General features: G+C 39.7%; 1 protein-coding gene and 1 long non-coding RNA gene across 9 annotated transcripts in view; one reads left to right on the top strand and one right to left on the bottom strand.

Moving 5' to 3' along the window:
* Positions 1 to 24467, bottom strand: part of LOC122462524 — a 172370-nt gene that overhangs the window by 54308 nt on the left and 93595 nt on the right. The gene's annotated exons all lie outside the window — the stretch shown is intronic.
* Positions 1 to 24467, top strand: part of CDH5 (cadherin 5) — a 53502-nt gene that overhangs the window by 8088 nt on the left and 20947 nt on the right. The window contains exons 2-4 of one of the 6 annotated variants that reach the window (XM_037877940.2): positions 7122 to 7202; positions 8396 to 8524; positions 22891 to 23086. In XM_037877940.2, coding sequence (XP_037733868.1) covers positions 22904 to 23086 — 183 coding nt within the window. In that variant the 5' untranslated portion in view covers positions 7122 to 7202; positions 8396 to 8524; positions 22891 to 22903. Of the gene's footprint in view, positions 1 to 7121; positions 7203 to 8395; positions 8525 to 20809; positions 20933 to 22890; positions 23087 to 24467 lie in introns of all 6 variants that reach the window. The other 5 variants (XM_043526005.1, XM_027821134.3, XM_043526006.1 and 2 more) reach the window with 5 other exon arrangements.

Below are 24467 nucleotides of genomic sequence, written 5' to 3'. Positions count from 1 at the left end.
GTGTCTTGCTTACAACACGCCTGCTAATACATCCCAGAAGCATATTTGCTTTTTTTGCAACAATGTTATACTGTTGACTCATATTTAGCTTGTGATCCATTAAGACCCCCAGATCCCTTTCTGCAGTACTCCTTCCTAGCCAGTCACTTCCCATTTCATATGTATGCAACTGATTGTTCCTTCCTAAGTGGAGTACTTTGCATTTATCCGTACTGAATTTCATGCTATTTACTTCAGACTATTATCTCCAGTTTGTCCAGATCATTTTTAATATTAATTCTATCCTCCAAAGCACTTGCAGCCCCTCCCAGCTTGGTACTGTCCACAAACTTCTAAGTGTACTCTCTATGCCATATCTAAATTGTTGTAGATATTGAACAGAACCAGAGCCAGAACTGATTGCTGCAGGACCCCACTCGATATGCCGTTCCAGCTTGCCTGTGAATCACTGACAACTACTCTCTGGGAATGGTTTTCCAACCAGTTATGCACCCACCTTATAGTAGCTCCATCTAGGCTGTATTTCTCTAGTTTGTTTATGAGACTGTCATGCAAGACAGTATCAAAAGCCTTACTAAAGTCAAGATATATCACATCTACTGCTTCCTCCCTATCCACAAGGCTCGTTATCCAGTCAAAGAAAGCTATTAAGTTGATTTGACATGATTTGTTCTTGACAAATCCATGCTGACTGTTCCTTTATCACCTTATTATCTTCTAGGTGTTGGAAAATTGATTACGTAATTATTTGCTCCATAATCTCTCTGGGTACCGAAGTTAAGATGACTGGTCTGTAATTCCCTAGGTTGTCCTTATTTCCATTTTTATAGATTGGCACTATATTTTCCACCACTGTGCTGAGTTGCTCCCTGTACAAAGAAGGCCTAGCTAGGTCTTCTAAGGAATTGTACCTAATATTCCCTACAGGTGCCCTTAGGTGGGCTAACTGAGCCTTCAGGCTCCCATTAACCTTTTTGCTGCCAGTGTGGCATGTATGCATCCCATCACAAGCTGATGCAGTTTTAACTGCAGTCTGAGAAAACAAAACTTCAGCGCTTTTGTGTAATAAATGTTGGTTATTGTGGACCATACACCATATTTGCACTGGGGGGGATATTATGTTTCTGTTCACTAAGCCTTTGTCGAATGAATGAGTTAAAATTTTAATCTGCTGTAAAGACAGCTTCCTTAAAGTTTTTATTTTTAAAAACACGTGATAATTACTGTACACAGGTCTTGAGGTGTTGAGATTTTTTCCTTGCTCAAGAACATAGTTGGCATTTCACACTAAACTGTGCTAGGAAGCCTCTGCACCACTCAGGGCTGTCTCCATTTGGAAACAGGAGGAGCAATAAAAGCTTTGCAATACATTTCATTCTGTTGTACTCTATATAGGTTCCTTTACATTATTATAATTGTGCAGAGTGGACCTTATTCTGCTTTGGCTTATACAAGCTCTTAACATTCAGGAACAACACTAGCTAATATTTAACACCTCGGTATACAGCAGAATTAACCAGGGGAAGGCACAAAACTTAGATCATTTCCAAAACACACACTAAATTCACTGCAGCAAGAACAGAAAATAGTTTGCAATATTTTGGCTGGTGTCCTTATGAATAGCAGCCTAGCCAGGCAAGGCATAGAGATATAGATCTTTATTATTTATAACACAAGCTTTACTAAAATTATTCTGCCACATCATGGAAAAAGTCATCCCTCACGATTACTGTAGTCTCAGAGTTAAATTTCATGGCTATTGTATTGACAATGAGGCCTTTGGCAGGAAGGTTGTATAAAGGAAAATAAAGATGGTCAATGTTTACAGATTCTACTGGACAGAATCTCAATCCAACTCCCAGTCTTAATGAACTAGAACCTTTGTAAAGGTTTAGATATGTCAGCATACACCTTCCTAATTAATCAACAAGCCTTAGGGACTGCTGTGCATTTCTGATAGGGAAACACCAGAATCAGTAAGATTATCGGGGAAAAACCTGCACCCAGCAGATAGAACAGAGACCCACTAGGCCCCATATAAATGCTTTCCCCAAAACAGAAGGATTTTTAAAGGTTTCCCAAGTCGCTGCATTTTGCAGGTCATAAGCAGCTGGAGATCCTGACTGAGGGGACTTGCAGGAAGTCATCTAGTAATCCAATGCCATGATTAAGAGGGATGTACTTAGGAGCAAGGGCTAGCATTAAGGAGAAGGAAAGGAAAAGGCTCTAATTGTTTCAGAATTTCTACTAAGTACCAGCCTTCAGGAAATACATCCAAACCAAAGCAACTCTCCAAATGAGATGAGGCCTTCTTCACGGATCAGTGAACCTAAATTGCCAGATCATCATCCCTAACTACCTCTTCTGTTTGGAACATATAGTGGATAACATATCCCCTGCAATTTTGCTCCCTCTCACTAGGTCACTGTCATATTTTTCTACATCTGTCCTTGTCCAATAAGTTACTAGCATTTTGCCTTACAATACCTTTTCCTTACCTTATCACTTCTCATGAAGGATTCATCAGGAGAACATTGCTTACTTTCTATTTTTAGAGTGCATTGAATACAGCTCTTTTGTTCCAGAATGATCTAATAAGATGGGTGGAGGTGCAGAGTAATCTGACCGTGAAAACACAGCCTGGAGTTTGATGGCATTTGGCCACTGTCATCAAAACACTTTGGTCAAAATGTAAATCTTGTGTTGCTTGTTACTTTTTTCCTACAATATTTTCCAAGCCAAGAAATCACATTAGTCACAGGTCCCTTGCACTTGCTGATTTTAAAAATGGAATCCTTTGAATCAACAAAATACAAATTGCTATTTGACAGTATGAATAATATAGAGCACTAAGTGAAAGTATTCTGTATCAGAAACAAAAGTTCTGCTGATCTGTTTAATTATATGTGCATTAGCAAAGTATTCCCTTACTTTCTCCAGAGTCCTTTCTACTCTCAGGTGTTTGTGGCCCATTCCTGGGAGCCATGGATGCAGATCAGAGAATAGAATTTTTTAGCGATTCCTTGGTCATGCTACTAACTCCATGCAAGTAGTCATAATCCTCTGTTTGTGACATTACATTCATTACTACAAAATGAAGGGTGATGTTACAAATATAAAATAATGATCACTGTGGGCTGGTGCTATGCTAAGTAGTAAACTTCAAAACGTTCAGCAACTGGGTTCAGTCTCAGCACATGATGCAGAACCTAACCTTCTTAGGTCCCTCTTCTCTCTCCCTGCTACCCCCACCACTCCCTCACACACTCTTCTCTACTCTCCTTCCAAAACAGATAGATTTTTCTCTCGTCTTTACTCCCTCTTCCTAGCCAGTACTCCCCTTCAGGAGCCTTCAGTATCTTTCTTCAGCATCTTTCTTCAGCATACTCATGCAGCATCCTTTGTGCTAATAGATTTGCATGTGAAGTTAAGGGCTGTATGCACCAGGGAAAGCGTGCACCATTTTCAATAATAATGCTTGCTCCACCCTTTAGAGCGTTCTGATCCAATTTGCAGATCACTTTAGGGAAAGCTTCTGGAATAAGGCGTTATGATATATCATTCAAGAGCTTATAAGGAACAAGAACTCTTAGTCAGTGCCAAAACAAATGTACATAGAATACTGCAGGCACTATACCTGTTCAGCCCCCAATGGGTTTTCACCAGTTCCCAAGTGTCTCCCTAGTCTTTATGATGACAAATAACATTATCCTGGAAACTGGGCAAGGACATCATTGATTCTGCACCTGGCATGATACATGATCTGCATACTGAGAGTGTGAAATGATGTGAGATTCCTCAGACTCACCTCATTATGCAGTGGTGCACTAATAGCCTTTTGTGTGCATTCATCTCTTGGGACAGATGGAAAGCCAGCAGTCTCATAAAATCTGGTGAATTGCTTGCTAGTCATGCTGAGATTCTCAAATAAAATGAAAATAGTCGTGCACTTTAATGACAGCTACATTGCATAACTGATGTGGGGAGAAGTGGGTGAGACTGGTTAATGCCACTACTGTCCATTTTTGTGATTTGAAATTCTTTCGTTGCCTGCATGATACATGTGTCACTCTTACCATAGTAAACAATGCCTCACTTCTCTGTGACAGCATTAATTCCCTTTGGGCCATTCAAATGATTCCTAAAAATGTTAGTTTACCTAGTCTCTGGGATGCGTGCCCCTGGAAAGTCTAGGGAAAGAGTCTAGTTCAATGAATAAAACACACACCATTCCATTTCCTTCATGTTCATGGGCATAGCGTGTGGGCGCTGGTGGACTGTGATATATAGCAGATCAGACTAGTTTTTAAGGTGCCTTCTGGCCTTAAACTCTATTACTCTATGGCAACTTTTTCAGATAAGGAAGTACTGTTTTAAAAAAATATAACCTGATTCTCTGTAAGTGGAATACTTGTTTAATTACATGTTGTTTGTGCATGTAGATTTCTGAATAAATCTACACAGCTTTGTTTGTTTGCAAGGCCATTTGATAGCCCTATACAACATCCTAATCCCATCCTAATGCCCATGTTCATAAGTACAGGCAAATAGAAGCATTTAAAAGAAAAAAAAAGAAGTTCTGTTTCTGGCAGACCCAGTATACACAAAACAAATCCCATGATTAAACACAAATCTCCCCTGAAAAGTTCTGACAGGCTCCCAAGGGACTGTGTGTCTCTTTCAAGCTTTCCAAGAATAACTTTAAAATAAACTAACTGGCAACTGGTGATTGCATTTTATTCTAACACAGGCCACACTCAGAGCCAGTGCAACAGCACTGAAATTAATGGAGTTAAGGCAGAGGTGAATTTGGCCCTCTATATCTAGAAAGGAGGAAATCGATGCAGTCTGCTAGTCTGAAGAGTTCACTGAACTATCACATGCTTTGATTTTTGCTTCCACAAAGAATTTCATGGACGTGTCAGACTTGAACTATCATGTTCCTCCTAGGGTTCACAGTTTGGAAAAAGCTTGTCCCATAGCCATAGGCATGCATGCAACTGTGAGGTGGATAAATTAATCAAAACATAAGCCAACCAAACACATTTTTGTGAGCATGAAGCTAAGCCTAAAAGTGTATGCCAGCAAAAACATATTAACCGGTTTTCTAACAATAGGCCTTCTCCATCACATCCAAAACACCACAGTTCTCCAAATAGTATTCAACTCCAAATGTGCCCTTCAGATATTAGAGGTTTTTAAAAAAAAAAAAAAAAAAAAGACAAGACTACATGTACTATTCATTATAAGTCCAGAGACAATGGAGAAGCAGTTAGTGTATAGCAGTCCCCATAGACAAAACATTAGACTGAACTCTCTCAACAACAAAGTAAATACCTAGCCCTGAGGAGTTTTTGCAGGCCAAATGAGAACTGAGATCAAGGTGGATTGCACAGGGTATAAATCAGTTTAGAATTAACTCCTGTATACCATACAGAATCCCTGCTGTTCTTTAGCACCAGTTGTCTCCACTATGGCTCTTGGGCTCCTTTTAATAGTTTGCTCAGGAAAAAGCAGCATTTGAGTTGAAGGAATAAAATAACCTTGTCCTTCATGGAGTTCATACCCGTATGATACTGCAAAACTACCCCATACAGGCTTCTCATCTATCAAAAATAGATCAGAAGTGCCTGTCACCATGGTATCTAAGACCCTGATCCAAAACCCACTGAAACCAATGACAAAACTCACATTGGTTTCAAAGGTTTATGACCCAAGTGTCCTCATTCCTGGTTCAGGAACTTCAATTCCTCTCTTCCCCTTCCCTCATAGTCTCAAACATTCCCCAGCAATCCAAACAAGAGAGGCTGCAATTTAAACATAAACATGTGCTTATTTCTGCCACACATTAACTTGCTCTAAGAATTAAGATAACTTTTGTAGCTTGCAGTTGGGGAGGGGGGAGGGAGGTAAGGACAGGGGGAGGGAGGACAATCTTGGTGGTGCTTGTTGCTGAGCATTCATTCCCATTGCCAAATCTTTTCATGAGAGTCAAGGACTGTCAGCAAAATGGGATGTTTGCTTAAGATCACAGTTTATGGTATGTCCGTGCTCCTCCGCGTGGCAGCTACGCAGTGACTGGCTGGGAAAGAAACTCTCTGGACTGGACTCTCTGGGAAGACAGATGTGAGCAAAAATCAGTCAGTCTGAGGTGGACAATGACAGAATGACACAAAATGTCCTCACTTGGGCTTGGGCTACGCTGCTTGGTGCTGTACTACTCAGAGCAACTGCTCTCATTTGACTTTGAGAGTCTCATTCAAAATCAAACCAAAAGACTGTGTTTACTATTCCTCTCCATTCACTGTTATTTTATCCTATTCTTTGCCTATATGCCTAAAATACTTTGGGCCCACTCCTGATGTCGGTTAAACTCCTAATCAATTCAATGAGAGTTCTTTGGATCAGGAATGCAGGAGGATTAGACCCTTAGACTAAATATGGCCTCAGGATTTGTCTTCCCATTTTAGATCTATGGGGAGGGGAGAGGGACCACATAACGGTTTATACCTACAGTAACGGGGCCACTTCTGAAAAACATTTTTTTCCTCTGTGAAAAGGATCACACAAAATATCAATCTAATTTCATTTAAAAAATTCCCAGGAGAGAGGAAGTAAAAGGGACCTTTATGAGCCCCTTGTACGAGCTTTTATTTTTCCTCCTGGCTCATCTCCCTTACCCTGAAGCTACTCATTTACATACAGATCTTGAGAACACTTTCAGTGGGCTTTGCTAAATTCATTCCACATTGGTGTGGATAGCTCATTCTACCTTGTTTTGTTTTACCCCCTCAGTGTTTTCTCCAGTTCTTTAGTCCAAGACTCAGCAAATAGATCCAAAATGCACACAGAGGACTCCCGTTCTGTACCGTCACTGGGATTTTGCTGTAGTTCTGGCTGCTGCTACCAAGCTATCTTTAGTATTTGTTATCTGTCCATTTGCTTGGTGCTTTTTTGACATTTCATTAAAGCTAGCTGGAAAACCGACAAAAATTGAAACTTTGATGAAAAACCCAATAGTCAACACTTCCCCTCCCCTATTCCCCTATCAGCTCTATATTTTAGACAGTAGTTGTAGAAAGACCAGATGTCCTACTTCTGTTCTGTTTGTTACTTTCCAGCAGGTCTATATGAGTTTTGCCTGTCCTGGGATAAGAAAGCAAATATCATTCTCGCTGTTGGACTCTGTGAACATAAAGCCTGTGAGTATGACTGATAAGCAATAAATCTTCACCATGCACAAGACACGATTGAAAACGCTTACAACTTCCTAACCAAATTTATTCAGATGTAAAAAGCACCAGTCCTGACTGAAGACTCAGTCCATGGAAAGCCTGAAGTTTAAAATGCAATTGTTTGAGTTCTAAATAGAAAGACATTTCTAAATAATATTTGAATGTACAAAAACAGTGTTATGTTCAGTTAATTCAGAAATATAAGAATTTTTCTGAAGTTCCCAGGAATCATCTAAGGGATAAAACAGGCCTGGGAAATTTCAGCCCATAAACTTCTTCTGAAAAATTATATAAGCACCTTCAAACAGAGGCCTACAACAAAACGGTGTATTGCCTCCTCAACCATAATTATACGTGGCCCTTGCTTGCTGGGACCCAGAATTGAGTGAATATGATGCAAAGGACACTGCAAAGGCAGTAACGTTGTGTGACCAGATTTTCAGAGGAATTATGGTTAGGATATTGAGGTACCTATGTATTCCATGTAGTGCTATCTTTCTTATAAAAATCCAAACAAAGAGACATCCTTGTTTAGGATGTCTCAGAATCTGTGATGCTCCAATAGTTTTTAAGATAGTCACAAACATTCCAGAATGCTTGGTTACCCAAAGAGATTACTTCTGTGATCTGTAAACCAGGAGATGAAAATGACATTCCAAAATAAAATGATACAACGAAGGAAAGCACCATGTCATCGTTGAGATCAGCTCCTTAATCTAATAAGCACAAAGTGACAGATCATTGTCATAAAAGAAAGGTCAAAATAGGTCACTTCCAAAAAGTGCTCTAACTTCTGTATATTGCTTGGAACATTTGTTGAGTGTTTTAATAATAATTTTTGATAACAAAAAACAGTGTTTATCCCATTTGGAATCTCAGAAAATGACAGTTTTGTAAAGTTATGAATGTCCCAAGACTCTCATGTCACATAAGATATCATGGATCCTACCAAAAAAAGTGTTATTTGAGTTTAAAAATCTACCCAGTTAGCATTTTGCACTGAGCTAAATGTACTGCCTCAGCTATTGCTACATTTTAAGCCCAAGGAAATGAAGTAGCTCATTTTGACGGTTTTAGATATAGTTCTCTGACAGAAGCTACAGTAAAGGTAACAATTCTCTATTTTATTATTGTACTGTGCTGCCTCTCTTTTTAATTAGGTTTGTTAGACTTTCACCAGGCAATGTTGTCTAATGATTAGACCAAGGGACTAGGAGACCAGAACCTGTGGTTCTATGGCTAGTTCTGATACTGATCCATTGTGGGAACGTTGCCAAGTCATTGAATCTGTAAGTGCTTTAATTCACCAATCTGTAAGATGTACATAATGCATGCTGTATCTCCTATACCGCTCAGGAGCTTGAGGCGGCTTTCTTAGTTCATTTCTGCAAAGTGCTTTAGGGTCCTTAAATGAAAGGTGTTTTCAAAGCGCAAAGTATTACTAGGATTGTTTTCGTTTACTAAGGTTTTATCCCTTTGAGTGCTGCAGTGAAGGTCTCTCCATTACATAAATAGGGTGTGCACTCACCTTAGAAAAAGATAATTTATTTACCTTATGTCGTTTAGTGGTTACCTTGCTGTATTTTTTATTGCCAGTTATTCTGTTCATGAGCCTTTACCCTTCAAAGTTCATAGATAGATGACAAAGTGAGAACTTTTTAGTGTAGATTCTACATGGAGATACATACTATTACTGTACAGATAGATATGGGATCAGAATCGTCTCTCTGTTACATGGGTATAAATCCAATGTAATTTAACTGAGTTCGGTAGTTACTCTGGATTTACATTGGTGTAACAGAGCAAAATCGGACCCCAGTATTTTTGAGCAACATTTCCACTATATAATTACAGGTCCAATGCCAAGTCAATGAGAGTCCTTACATTGATATCAGTGAGTGGGGGCTTGGGCACTACATCAGTGAAATGCCTGCGCTATACCTATCTGGTAGTTCCAATGCAGTTTAAGCATTCTTATTACAAACACTGGCAAACGTTTATATTACCTTTAGTAACTTATAGTAATATTTTGTGTGATGGGAAGGTTTAATTTTTCTGCAGTTCATCATACAAGAGCTCGAACTGGTTGAAATATTCTTTGGTATATATTTTGTTTTTTATACCTAAAATTCTAGTATTTTTTAAAAGAACAGCCATTTTCATAAATATCTTTCAGGTTCTCATTAAAAAACTGGGGGGGAGGGGGAAACCTACCATTTTAGGTTGTCAACAACCAAAAAAAATTGATTTCTGGTTTGTCAACAATAACCCAGAAAATTCCACAAAAACCATTGGGGGAGGGCGGGAGTTGTCTTCAATTTAAATTTTGTAAAAAGATCTATTTTAAGAGCTGCTAGAGCTGGTCAGAAAATTTCTGTTGCGAGTTTGATTCATGGCTGTTTTTAGTCAAATTTCTTTTATGGGATATTTATCATTCTTTTCCAGCTGGGCTAGAGATATTCTTTTAAAGAAATCTTCATTGCAAAAAAATCAAAATATTTCAGCCTCCCCAGCCAGGTCAATAAAAATTGTATCAACTGCGACTGCTTAGTCATTTATTTAATCAACCATACATTAGATTTGGATTACTAGTTTCCACAGGATAGAGCTATAGGACAGTGCACTTGAGAGCCTAGATATGCATCTTTTATTTTTGACTAAAACTAATTTCACTTAAGCATTACATTAACAAATCGGAGCTGGACAGGGACTGCAAAAATTTTCTGGAGCAACCATCACTGAAACAGGACATTTTAAAGCCGATATTGCAGAACTACTTGTGCAAAGCACATTTCTAATTAGTACACTATTTACATACATTTGCACCAAAAACTTGATTCTAAAGAATTATACTCTTCCAATTAGGAAAAGAAACCATACCACATGACGTGCGTATCGCAAAGCGGCTTGAATATCAAAATCTTTCAGTGAACTCTCCACTTATACTTTGCAGGCTGAGAATTATTTGCTGAAATTATCCAGCACAATTTCAAATAATGAATACATTTAGAAAATCATGATCTGCTCAAAGAAGATTTATGAGCGTAGAGAGCTCAGTTAATTGAATAAACTAATTGTGAATTTTTTCCCCTGCTCTCTTCAGGACATATTTAAGGTCCTTGCTTCAAATAAATGGGGTTTAAGCTATTGGTACAAGTAGTCAGACCAAAGCTAGACTGAGCCTATGGTCTCAGATGTGATGAAAGGAACAGCTTGGGAAGGAACTGTCTCAGTCATAGCTCATCCTTTATTATCCTCTTGTTTTGGAAGGATGTTTGGAGGAGGGAGTAAGTTGCTGCAGCATTTAAATGGATGCAGCTTACTCTTGCCTCTCCTGGCCCGACCAGGCCCCAAGCCAGGCCAACTACTCCTGGCAGCAGATGGGGATGGATAGGATGGGCTACTCTGCCCTATGCACTGCCACCTTCTTGCTGACACAGCAAGTATCTGGAGAGCAGAGTGTGCTCCACCCCTGAGCCACACCCAAGATACAGGTAGGCTGAGCAAGGGAACATCTGGTTGGAGGCTTACTTCTCTACTTACATGGGTATAACCTAGCCCTGCATTTTTAGCTGCTTGCTTCTGGTCACTCCAACATGCTGCACCATGTTGCATAGGGCATACTTTCCCTTGCTCAGCTTCGACAACTCCTGCTACTATCTCTGGGGTTTGTTGACTGAAATAGTGCACTACCTAGCCTTTCTTCAGGAGTCTAACATCTGCAGAACTTGATCCTCATGCCCTTACCCAGTTACTTCTGAAGGACCTCTAAAGCTGGAATGGTGGCAAGGGATGTGTTATACTTGAACATGAGTGGTTACATCGCCAACTTCAGGGAAAGGAGCTCCCCGGGACTGGCTCACCAGAAGGGGAGGATTTTTTGCTGAAGGAGATGTTCACAGACTAGCCCAAAATGAGTATCTCCTTGCAGACTCCAGCTGTGCTATGGAGCCAAGCATCACTCATAACGATACCATACAAAGGAACTGCAGAGTAGACAACGACACTTCTGATTGAAATGATGAAAGCTGCCAAGGAGAAAAGAGGAAGTATTTTTGCAAGGAGTCCTGGAGTTTTGTTTTCACTATATGTTTGACTTGAAAGATACACCAAAGGGTGGGGTACTAGCTTAACTGAAGAAATTGTTTTACAGAGGAAGGAGCCAAAGCTGCAGTTCTGAAGCAAGTCAAGAGACAGCAAAACTATTTCATTTGGGGACATACAGTCTGTTAGCCAGCAGCCAGCAAAAGTGAAATCATTTCAAAACTTGGGAAAACATGGAAAGAGGGATCTGCTGAGTGAAGTGAAACATTTTGTTTTGTAACCAAACTGTACATCTGTTTAAGAGGTTCGGTCTGATACGTAGGTGACAAAGGCCCATAAATAAAATGCAATGCCTTGGGATATTCACCACTTATTACTGTGCTCTGCACTATGTTTGTGGTTATTACTGTAAACTACAGCAATATTCCCCTCTGCCTCAGGGATGTTCCTGGCTTCTTATTCTTGTATTGTGTTCTGTGTTAATGATTGACATATTTGTATGAGGCTCAAATGGTGAAGGCCCCATATCCCCTCTCAGGGAGCTCTGTTCCAGCTTGATAAATCTTTAGAAGGATCAGGACAGCGCAGCAGGCCCAGAGCTCATACAATAGATAAACCCATCCACTCAGACTTCTCTGGATAGAGGTCTTCAATTTCCATGCCCACAGAGCACCACAACATTGAGATAGCCAAGGTACTGATTATCTGTTCAGATTAAATTCTTCACTCTCTAGCAACTGCTCTTTAAAGACTAGGATGTTCAGAAAAGAGAACACCATTCTACAGGGGTGCTGGGACAATTGGTATAGTGAGGGTGCTGAGACCCATGGAAACAAACTGTAAACCATGTATATAATGGAAACCACTTCAAGCCAGGGGGTGCAGTAGCACCCCAGCACCCTTAGTTCCAGCACCTATGCCTTTCTGGACAGCATATTTCTAAGGTTAATTGAAAGGAAAGGTATCCTTAGCAAGGTGTTCTTTGGTAGATACAGGCCAGAGCCTCAAAGTTTGGATCCATATCTGAATTTCCTAGTGGCTGGCATTGGACAAGTGGTTTTGGTTCAAAGCAAGTGGTTTTGGTTCAATATCTCTTGCCTCTGGATATTCTCCTGTAAAAAGCAAAACAAACTAACAGACGTGAATTATTCTCCTTTAGGTAAGATAGGAATAATGTGAAAGACAAGCTACTCTCCCGTCCTCATGCTCTAATGAAAATGCTGGCCACTTAAGTTGATAACACTTTCTGAGAGCGTCTTTGTAAATATGTCAGGGATAGTGAAGTTAATAGCAATTTAAGCTTGCAGTGTAGTGTTTCAGTCTTCTCAACTAGCCATTACAATACAGCAATGCACAACGAGATAATTACTGTAGCAGGGCTAGAACAGAATGATGAAAAGCACCATTCCCTTCAGTCCTAGGCTGGTGCAAGGACAGATTTCCAACTGTTGTTCTCTTTCCTGAGGATGGGGGTGGAGGGGTCTTTTTCACAAGTATTTCCCAAAGCTACAGTCAATCCTAACTGACATTAACAAGCTGTTTTCAAATTGATCATCCATAGTTCAGATTAAGGGTTGACAGATACGGTTAAGTGGTCACCATGACTTTCAGAATCAAAATCCCCCCAGGATCCTTTACATTTTGCAGTGTAAGGTTTCTCAATTGCAAACAAAATCAATTACTTCCTAGATGTACATCCTAAACATAGTTTAACAATGAGCATTTGATGTTAAAGAAGCTACAATCATTTTGCCCAGCAGTTTCCTACACATTCGTGTAGAATGAGGAATGCAGTGTGTGTAGCTCACATACAACGATGCAGAATAAAGGGACAGGAAAAAAACAAAACACATCACTATGACATGAAGGTCCTAAAACACCACTTTCCAACCATGCTACAGCACTACAGAACAAAAGTAACTGCCTAATACTGAAGAGTAACTTTGGAATACATCTGACTACCTTACCTCCCAAAATATTGGCTTAATAGAACATTCAGCTAATCATGTGGTGTCTACTTTTCTATCACTAATAATTGCTTCTCTTTTGATGTACCTACTGACAGTTGTTAAGAGGTAATGGGAAACAATTTATGTGTAATTTCAAGTTCTCCAACTATTTGAATGTTAACTTTCCCTGACAGTCCTTTGTACTGTAGAAAGGAAGATTCAGAAGGAAAATCTGGCAGCTTTGCTACATGATATAAACTTCTCCATCTGATATGAAAGTCAGGTCTAAAGTTAGCTAGTAATAACGTGATTTAAAAATTGTTCTAGAGAACAGCCTCAGAAACATTAACTCTATACCTTGTACAATTTAAGAATACAAAGGCAGAGGGGACTGCATGTTTGGTTTGAAACTTTTCCAAATACAGGGAACTGAAGTAGTACCTAAAGATTTCTCTGAGCTGGCTCATTTGTTCCTGTGTTCTACTCAGAGCTGGTTGAAACATTTCAAGTGAAACATTTTTTCATTCAAAAGATGGGGCTTTGCCTAAGTCAATGTTTTACATGTGAAAATACTGATTTCAGCAGAATTTACTGTCAGGAAAATCAAAACATTTCATTTAATTGAGCCAGAACATTTTGTTTCAGGTTGGGTTGACATTAATCTTTCCATCTGCCTAAACTGTCGTATTGCCTCCTACCCCCATTCACCCCTATGGGCTGTGCTTCCTTGCCCGACTACATCTCCTGTGATGCACAGAGCTTCCCTTGTGTCTAAGCAGTTGCTCCCATGATGAACTGAGGCAGCTCAGGTGGATGCAGAGTAATATCAACTGAACAAAACAAAATAGGAAGTTTTGATTCATGAATGGTGAAATGTTCTTATGAACAGTATCAAAACAATGTTCTAACAATTTTTTTTTCCTTCCATGAAAAGTTTTGATATTTCATATATTTTTCTGATTTGGATGAAAATGAATGTCAAAATATCAGAATTTTCCTATGGGATTGAAGTAGTATATACCTTGATACCATTCATCACCATGTATTTTTGACTGGTTTCCATGCCCCATTTAGGGCTTATATCCTGCCCTCTGTCCCTGTTTCCATAAGCATCAAAGTTTGGCAAGATCAGCCATTTTGAAAAAAAAAATTAATTATATTTTGTGTTTGAATAGCAGGAATGTTGCATGCTTGTGCTTTGATACATTTGATTGTTTATTCTTTCAACCTTTTTCTCAAAACAGAGTGAGAGAGTGCAAAGATTAAAAAAAGAAAGCTTTGGTAAGGTTTAGAGGAAAAAAGGAAAGAAAGGTTGTTTGGTGAGGTTGGCTAAGGAGAGGTTATTTTAAAGGCCTACTTTGGCATGTTATTAAAGAAATAGAAAGAGTTTAAAGAAAAAAAGATTTTTGTTTTTAAAAGGGATAGTCAAAGAATAAAGGCAAGTTATTGAAGAGGAGATTTTTGGTGAGGTTTAGTAAGGAGAGGTGTTTTTAAATGACTAGTTTGGAATATTAAAGAATAACAATTTTTGAGATAAATGTAAAAGGTGCAAAATGTAAATATAAGGGTAGATTAAGAAAAGAGCACTTAAAAAGAGCATTTAAAAAGAGTTAAACAGAGAAACAAAGGAAACTGTTTAGTAAGTACATGGTAAAAATATAAAGGTTAGTTAGGAAACATTTAAAATAAGGGTAGGTTAAGAAAAGAGCATTTAAAAACATTAAATAATATTGAAAAATAGATAAAGAACAAACATGGCAAAAAAGGGCATTTACTAAAGCAGAAACTGTTTAGTAAGCACATGGTAAAATATAAAGGTTGGTTAAGAAAGAAACATTTAAACTATGAAATACAAGGATAGGTTAAGAAAAGAGCATTTAAAAGGAGTTACATAAAAGAGAAACACAAACATAGAAAAGAAAAGGAGTACTTGTGGCACCTTAGAGACTAACAGTTTATTTGAGCATAAGCTTTCGTGAGCTACAGCTCACTTCATCGGATGCATACTGTGGAAAATACAGAAGATGTTTTTATATATACAGACCATGAAAAAATGGGTGTTTATCACTACAAAAGGTTTTCTCTCCCCGCATCCCACTCTCCTGCTGGTAATAGCTTATCTAAAGTGATCACTCTCCTTACAATGTGTATGATAATCAAGGTGGGCCATTTCCAGCACAAATCCAGGGTTTAACAAGAACGTCTGAGGAACAGTGTTGGGGGGAAAGGAATAAACAAGGGGAAATAGGCTTGAATAGAGACTGGGAATGGTTGATTCATTATAAAAAGTAACCTAAGTTATTTGTATCCAATTTGCAAATTAATTCCAATTCAGCAGTCGCTCGTTGGAGTCTGTTTTCGAAGTTTTTTTGTTGAAGGATAGTCACTTTGAGATCAGAAATCGAGTGACCAGAGAGATTGAAGTGTTCTCTGACTGGTTTATGAATGTTATAATTCTTGACATCTGATGTGTGTCCATTTATTCTTTTACGTAGAGACTATCCAGTTTGCCCAATGTACATGGCAGAGGGGCATTGCTGGCACATGATGGCATATATCACATTGGTAGATGTGCAGATGAACGAGCCTCTGATAGCATGGCTGATGTTATTAGGCCCTGTAATGGTGTCCCCTGAATAGATATGTGGGCACAGTTGGCAACGGGCTTTGTTGCAAGGATAGGTTCCTGGGTTAGTGGTTCTGTTGTGTGGTATGTGGTTGCTGGTGAGTATTCGCTTCAAGTTGTGGGGCTGTCTGTAGGCAAGGACTGGCTTGTCTCCCAAGATTTGTGAGAGTGTTGGGTCGTCCTTCAGGATAGGTTGTAGATCCTTGGTAATGCGTTGGAGGGGTTTTAGTTGGGGGCTGAAGGTGACAGCTAGTGGCGTTCTGTTATTTTCTTTGTTGGGCCTGTCCTGTAGTAGGTGACTTCTGGGAACTCTTCTGGCTCTATCAATCTGTTTCTTCACTTCCGCAGGTGGGTATTGTAGTTGTAAGAATGCTTGATAAAGATCTTGTAGGTGTTTGTCTCTGTCTGAGGGGTTGGAGCAAATGCGGTTGTATCGTAGAGCTTGGCTATAGACAATGGATCATGTGGTGTGGTCAGGGTGAAAGCTGGAGGCATGTAGGTAGGAATAGCTGTCAGTAGGTTTCCGGTATAGGGTGGTGTTTATGTGACCATTGTTTATTAGCACCGTAGTGTCCAGGAAGTGGATCTCTTGTGTGGACTGGACCAGGCTGAGGTTGATGGTGGGATGGAAATTGTTGAAATCATCGTGGAATTCCTGAAGGGCTTCTTTTCCATGGGTCCAGATGAAGATGTCATCAATGTAGCGCAAGTAGAGTAGGGGCGTTAGGGGACGAGAGCTGAGGAAGCATTGTTCTAAGTCAGCCATAAAAATGTTGGCATACTGTGGGGCCATGCGGGTACCCATAGCAGTGCCGCTGATTTGAAGGTATACATTGTCCCCAAATGTAAAATAGTTATGGGTAAGGACAAAGTCACAAAGTTCAGCCACCAGGTTAGCTGTGACATTATTGGGGATAGTGTTCTTGACGGCTTGTAGTCCATCTTTGTGTGGAATGTTGGTGTAGAGGGCTTCTACATCCATAGTGGCCAGGATGGTGTTATCAGGAAGATCATCGATGGATTGTAGTTTCCTCAGGAAGTCAGTGGTGTCTCGAAGGTAGCTGGGAGTGCTGGTAGCGTAGGGCCTGAGGAGGGAGTCTACATAGCCAGACAATCCTGCTGTCAGAGTGCCAATGCCTGAGATGATGGGGCACCCAGGATTTCCAGGTTTATGGATCCTGGATAGTAGATAGAATATCCCAGGTCGGGGTTCCAGGGGTGTGTCTGTGCGGATTTGATCTTGTGCTTTTTCAGGGAGTTTCTTGGGCAAATGCTGTAGTTTCTTTTGGTAACTCTCAGTGGGATCAGAGGATAATGGCTTGTAGAAAGTGGTGTTGGAGAGCTGCCTAGCAGCCTCTTGTTCATATTCCAACCTATTCATGATGACGACAGCACCTCCTTTGTCAGCCTTTTTGATTATGATGTCAGAGTTGTTTCTGAGGCTGTGAATGCCATTGTGTTCTGCACGGCTGAGATTGTGGGGCAAGTGATGCTGCTTTTCCACAATTTTAGCCCGTGCATGTCGGCGGAAGCACTCTATGTAGAAGTCCAGTCTGCTGTCTCGACCTTCAGGAGGAGTCCACCTAGAATCCTTCTTTTTGTAGTGTTGGTAGGGAGGTCTCTGAGAACTGCCTTATTCTTATCTTAAAAAAAAAAAAAAAAAAAAAAACCAGACCCCAAGCATTTTTCCCACCATGTAGCCCTTTTACATAGGGGCTTTAATAAAAGTTAAAACCATAAGCCCTGAATAACAAACAATTTTTAAAAGTTTCCCCGTGTTTTAGACTAAATTGGTCATTTTTTAGTAAGAACTATTTGAAGCTGCAGCAAAACCCCTGTTAGCAAAAACAGCATCTGTGCGTCAGTGGATCAGAGATAAGAAGGCTGCTTCTTCCCCAAACTTTTTAACAAGTGCAAGTAAAAGTTATATTATGTCTTGTAAAGGAATGAACACTTGAAAAGACAAGCCTATATGAAGACACATCCCTTCATTTAACATTTTTACAGGTGTGTTTCAATAAAATAGAGCATGCAGAAACACCCCAGGTTTAAAACCACAGGGCCTTAGTAACAGCCAGTTTATATTCCCCTTATTCTGTAATCCAGTGGATCAAAGAGAAGTTTATTTTCCTCCTCACTTCTTAACAAATCCATGCAAAAGTTATATTAAGCTTTCATTTTCTTAGGACTTTTGGATTTTAGTATGAATTTTTCTGTTGCATCATCAGAATGTCTTTGTTTTTAAATATTTGCAACCCATGTGCTGAGACACAAGTACAAAGTCCTGTGTTTGTTTTGGGTCCATACATTTTATTAAAATAATACAGCACAGGTGGGAGCTGTGGCTTTCTCTACATTTTAAAAACAGATAAGACTAATTAGGCTAGCCAGTGATCCATGCACTATAGCAGGGATCAGCAACCTTTGGCACACGGCCCGCCAGGGTAAGCCCCCTAGCGGTCTGGGCCAGTTTGTTTACCTGCTGCGTCCACAGGTTCAGATGATCATAGCTCCCATTGGCTGCAGTTCGCCACTCCAGGCCAATGGGGACTGCGGGAAGTGGCGGCCAAGCCCACGCCGCTTCCCATAGCTCCCATTGGCCTGGAGCTGCGACCTGCGGCAAGTGGGAGCCACGATCAGCCGAACCTGCAGACACAGCAGGTAAGCGAACTGGCCCGGGCCCACCAGGAGGTTTACCCTAGGAGGCCACGTGCCAAAGGTTGCCGATCCTTGCACTATAGTCTGCCTTAGCAAGTCTCCAGGGGTTAACCCTTCAGTTTGCTTGGGGGGGGTGTTGTTTGTTGTTTTTTGGGGGTTTTTTTTTTTTTTTTTTTTACACACACACACAGACTTCTTTCCTAACTTTTTAAACACAGTTAAAGTTTTAACAAATGGTGAGATTGCATTGAAAGATACTTTGTGAAAGTTATAACAAATATTTTATTCCATTTACGGATTGTAAAAGACAAAAACCATCGCTTTGTGACTGCATGAAACTCAGAGATAGGCTATCTGAAGAACACCCCCATCCTCAACTTTTCCCCCATACTTTTAAACACTTGCTAAACATGCAGTGTTTCATTTATAAAGTTTGTTTGTTTTTTTTAACATTTAACATGAAAATACAGCATTGACTGAGATGTAACATAACATGACCTTTGTTAAGGATATTCTGTATGCAGTGAGGCCTATTTGAAGCATTATGTTTGTTTTTTTAAAAAGTTTAACATGAAAAAGTAGTATTGACTGAGCTGTAACAAAACAAGGCCCTTCTTAGGGATATTTTATAGAAGTTTAGTGAACTAAAAAGGCTTAAGATACTAGCCTATCCTTTTTAAAATAGTTGTTTTTTTTAAAGTACCAAAACAGCAATTGGGTAAGAATATGAAAACTGTCAACTGAAGGGAGAAAAAACAAAAAAAATAAACAAGACTGCTTTCTAAAGTTTGGATTTATACAAAAAACACAAGAAAAAATTAGCTTATGTAAAAAGAGTTAGCTTTTTCAAAAAAAAAAAAAAAAAAAAAACCTACAGAGATAAAGAGAGTCTTCCTCCCCACCCCGCCACACACACTTTTCTTACCCCACCACAACCACCACCTCCTTTCTCCTCTTTTCTAATGTTTTTTTAGAAATCTAAACCGAGGACAAATTTTTAAAAAAGCCACAGCCACAGAGATCAGCCCATTGGAGTAAGGAAGCTGACCAGAGTTTTAGGGGGAATGTTGATAACTCTTCTAGTGAAACCGTTTCATAGGCAGCCATTCTGTGTTAGTTGTTATGCTTTAGCACAGGCAAGCGTTTGTCAGTCGGAAACACTTTCCCACTTTATGAGGTATTACCTCCTACATCCTACGGCCTATCAGAAATGTTAACAAAAACAAACTTAAAGACACTTTGTAACAATGCCTGCAAAGCAACAATTACAATTTTGTTGTTCATTATCTTGTCTAAGCTCCTAGAGAATATATTTTTGTTTTTATAAAACCCTTTTATGCAAACTGTAATCCTTGACGATGTACAGCATTAAATAATATGAAACAATAGACAAGAGACCTGAGACATTGTTGAAATCTGAAGGGTCATGATTAAGTCCTAATGCAGAGGGCCTGAGGGGGAAATGAAAAGGTACAGCCGAAGCAGAAGATGGTATGATTTTAGAGGGGTTCTGGGGCTGCTTTGCAATGGTCCAGATGCCCCAACAGCCTATATCCCTCATCCACAAGCACCAGGGCTGTGTGGGGTGGGTGGGCCTTTGTTAGAGCAACAGGACACTCGTATACCTCTTGTTGTTGTTGACAAACTGTAACCTAACTGCACGTATGCTACGGGAACAACCTGCTTCCCTTTTGACAAACCTCACACCCCTTTAACTCCATAAAAACATGCTTCACACAGTTATTTTCAACTGACATTTTATTTTACAATACACCCTGTTTTGTTCCCAAAACACACTCTGTTAGTGTTTTTTCTTAGCAAGATTTTGTAATTTGCTGAACAAAGACGACTTTCAACATTTCACATTAAACATTTATCTGTCGGTTTGATGATTTCATCTAAAATGCTATCCTCGTCCTCTGTCACTTTGTCCACCAAATCTGCCCCTAGAGCTAAATGTTCCTGGGTTAAACAGAGGCACTGCAGTGCATATCCCAACCTGGTGATGATATTTAACACGCTCTCCATACACAAACTATCGCTAATTTCTTTAATTTTACAGTTCACATCATCTAAAGACCAGTACATGCAGTCATGATGTCTCTGACTGGGGGCGTTAATGGTGCACCCAGGACAATCCTCATTTTGTTTCTCAGGCAGTGCTTGATGATTCCGTGCAAAACGGCTTGCACAAATCACAGTCTTACAGTTATGAACTCGCACATGCTTAATACCAAATTTCTCCCTCAACTTTAGATAGTACAGGCCTATAGAATAAGCATCCCCTTCTGTTTCAGCATTCTGTTGAGCATCTGGGCAAAAACAGATCAGGCCCAATCCACTCAGCCCTTTGGAGCTGTCAGTGTCCAGAACCTCCAAGTCCTCTGAAGAGCCATCACTCAGCTGCTGAAAAATTCACAGTAAGAAATAAGTGTAAGGCATCTTTGTACTTTTTCCATAACCTGATTTAAAAGCCTTTTACACCGTGTGTCATGAGACCCTTTCCGCATGCAACTTTTAAAAACAACAAATGAAATATGTCTCTGTTCAGGCTTGATCCAAAAGGCTCTAGCCAACCGAGCACTGGTGAATGGGTCCCTGCCAAATTATCCCTTGAACTTTCTTACATACAAGGTACCTGTGCCTCGTCTCCGTACAGCCCTTTGTTTGATTCGTTTGGGTTCGTCTGGAGTCTCAAACAAATCTTGGCCCAGCGGTCTGGCTTCGTGTTTCTCCATCGCGTTGTTCTTGCAGGTACACGCATCGTTAGCTATCCCTGTTTCCCAGCTCCCATCACCCGTCTCAAACACTGTTTGCCACAATGGTGTGTTTGTTTCTTCAGGTCCCATAGCAGCAACCGTATAATGTCTCTTCATGAGAGGCTTGACTGCTTGTGTTGGCCATGGACTTCTAGGTGCAGCCATCTTTAATCATCAGACCTGTTTAAATAGAAGCTTCTCCTGACTTAGGGAGGGAGGCCGCCCGATACTCTTACCAATAGTTTAGGGCTGCCATTGCTTTCTCTCCCTAAAACATAGGGGGAAACTATTTTACCACTATAATTTACTTTTATAAACAGGTTCTCTGTGTTTTTAACACTGGGATGTTTCTGCGTGCTCACTTTTTATTGAAACATATGCAAAAGTGATAAATGAAGGGATGTGTCTTCATATAAGCTTGTCTTTTCAAGTGTTCATTCCTTTACAAGACATAATATAACTTTTACTTGCACTTGTTAAAAAGTCTGGGGAAGAAGCAGCCTTCTTATCTCCGATCCACTGACGCACAGATGCTGTTTTTATGTGGCAGTCACTAAATCTTTTGCTAACAGGGGTTCTGCTGCAGCTTCAAATTGTTCTTACTAAAAAATGACCAATTTAGTCTCAAACATAGGGGGAAACTTTTAAAAATTGTTTGTTATTCAGGGTTTATGGTTTTAACTTTTATTAAAGCCCCTATGTAAAAGGGCTACATGGTGGGAAGAATGCTTGGGGTCTGGTTTTTTTAGATAAGAATAAGGCAGTTAAAGATGGGTGGGGGAGGGAGATGGCTCTTGTTTAAAAACCTTGAGATTATAACATTGGTTCAGGAATTGCAGCTCCCAGTGGCTGCAATTCGCTGCTTCAGGCCAATGGGAGCTGCTGGAAGCAGCGTGGGCAGAGGGACATACTGGCCGCTGCTTCCAGCGGCTCCCATTGGCTTGGAGCAACGAACCGTGACCACTAGGAGCCATGGTTGGCCAAACCTGCAGATGTGGCAGGTAAACAAACCGGCCTGGCCCGTCAGGAGCTTTCCCTGCACAAGCGGCGGAACAAGTTTGGGAACCACTGCTCTAAACCTTACCAAAGCTTTCTTATTTTTAATCTTCATGCTCTCACACACTATTCTTTCAACCTTTTTCTCTAAACAATCAAATGTATCAAAGCACAAGCACGCAACATACCCCCTATTCAAACATAGAAAATAATCTTTTCTTCAAAATGACCGATGGTGCCAAACTTCGGTGCCAACAGAAACGGGGACGGAGGGCAGGATATAAGCTGTAAATGGGGCGCAGAAACCTTTCAAAAATACGTGGTGATGAATGCTATCGAGATATATACTACTGATGGAAATTCCATTATTTTTTTTTAATCAGGTTTAGTTCTACTGTAATGAATTGGCCTGATACTCTAGGGTAAATCCAGTAACTTCAGTGGAGTTAATTGTGACCTATATTAGTGTGTGAACAAAGGTAGGCTCTGTAGGGTTATAGGTTTGGATGTTGAGCTCAGCCAGAGCCAGTTCTGAGCCTTCATGAATTTGGCCATCTCTAGCAACAATTTACCATTGCTTAAGAAATCTCTGTTCTATATTCCCTACTGTTCATGTTTTCTAGGTTGCAAAAGAAGATGAAAACGCTTATTCTCCTTTTCTCCCTGATCTTGGCTCCAGCCTCCGCTTACACAGAAGATTTCAAGACAAAACTAATTCTTTCACCAAACAGTCATAAACGATTTAAAAGAGAATGGATCTGGAATCAAATGCATATCATGGAAGAGATTAATTCACCATTACCACATCATGTTGGAAAGGTAATTAACAATGTATTAACAATCAGTCAGCAGTTACTAACTAGGGTGAATTAATACCATCCAAGAGGATGATGAACAGCGTTACTTTTTGACATTGTAGATGTGATAGAAGAAAGAAGAATTGTAATGTGGTTTTAATCCCAAACTACAGGACGGGGGTAATGGTAACAATCTGAAGATTTATAATAAGCCAAGAAGAATGTTACAAAAATAAAATTACTTGATTTGTAAAATACAAATCGATTTTATAGATTGGTTGGGCATCTGTGCAACTGGGGAGTATTTTGGTGGCATACAGATGTAATGGGATGAATTGTAAATTAGTTGCACTACATATTACACTACCATTTTATCTTCTTCCTGAAGCACAGGCCAGAATTCTGTCTTTTAAGGGCCATATCTTCTGCTGGTGTAAATTGGCCCAGCTCTGTTAACTTCAGTGCAGCTACATCAGTTTACTCCAGCGAAGGATCTGGCTCATGCTTCTAAGTTCTAAATAAATGTATTGAGAAGTGAACTTGTGCTTTTGTTACAATATTCATAAATTCTGACTGCTGTTCTCCTTTTACAGGGAAAGTGAGTATGAGGAAGTGGTTGTGGGTGGTTCAGTATCAGAGACAAAACTTGATTACCAGAGAAACTGTTTAATTCTATAGACAATAGAGAAATGATTAGGTAGTTTAGCATGCCAGTCTCTCTCCCTAGATACACATTACTACTTCTCATCCCCCAGTGACTGTACATTAGTATCTGATTATTTAGGGAGAGTTAGGAACCCAATTTACAACCTGCTTTGGGAATTGTGGAGTTAGTGATAAATGCCTGCAGTAAGCAGGGATAGTTTTACAAGACTATTTAATAAATTCTGTCTCTCACACACGCACACAAATCACTCATTTAAATTTAAGTATCAAACTATGCTAATCTTATTTACCCTCTACTCTGACTCTCCGAAGTCAATTCTGCTAAAACAACCTATAATCTGAAACTTTGATAGATTTATGTGGCAGTCATGAAACAAATTAGCCTACAGAGCATTTTGAGACAGTTGATCCACCAACAAGCAACACGGTCTATTCTGAGAATCCAGTTTTACTGAAAATAGATTTAATCTGTTCATTGTGCAGCAGAAGTGCATATTCTAATTACTCCACGGTTGCCCCCTAAAAATCACATATGACATTACTGAACTTGTGCTTCACTTTTAAAATAATAAAGCTCTGATATGCTTAATATGTGTAATTGTAGATTCATGAGGCTGCATTTCATTATTAACTGTAGATACCAATCTGTGCAGATTAAAAAATGAAGAGTAATTTGAATGAGATGCTTTATTTGTGCACATCTTTTTTTTTTAATTATGCCAGAAGTCAAGATGCGC

Source organism: Chelonia mydas, chromosome 12 (genome assembly GCF_015237465.2).
Source record: "Chelonia mydas isolate rCheMyd1 chromosome 12, rCheMyd1.pri.v2, whole genome shotgun sequence".
NCBI lineage: Eukaryota > Metazoa > Chordata > Testudines > Cheloniidae > Chelonia > Chelonia mydas.
Note: the sequence above shows the minus strand (reverse complement) of the source record. Positions and strands in the feature narration are given on the sequence as shown.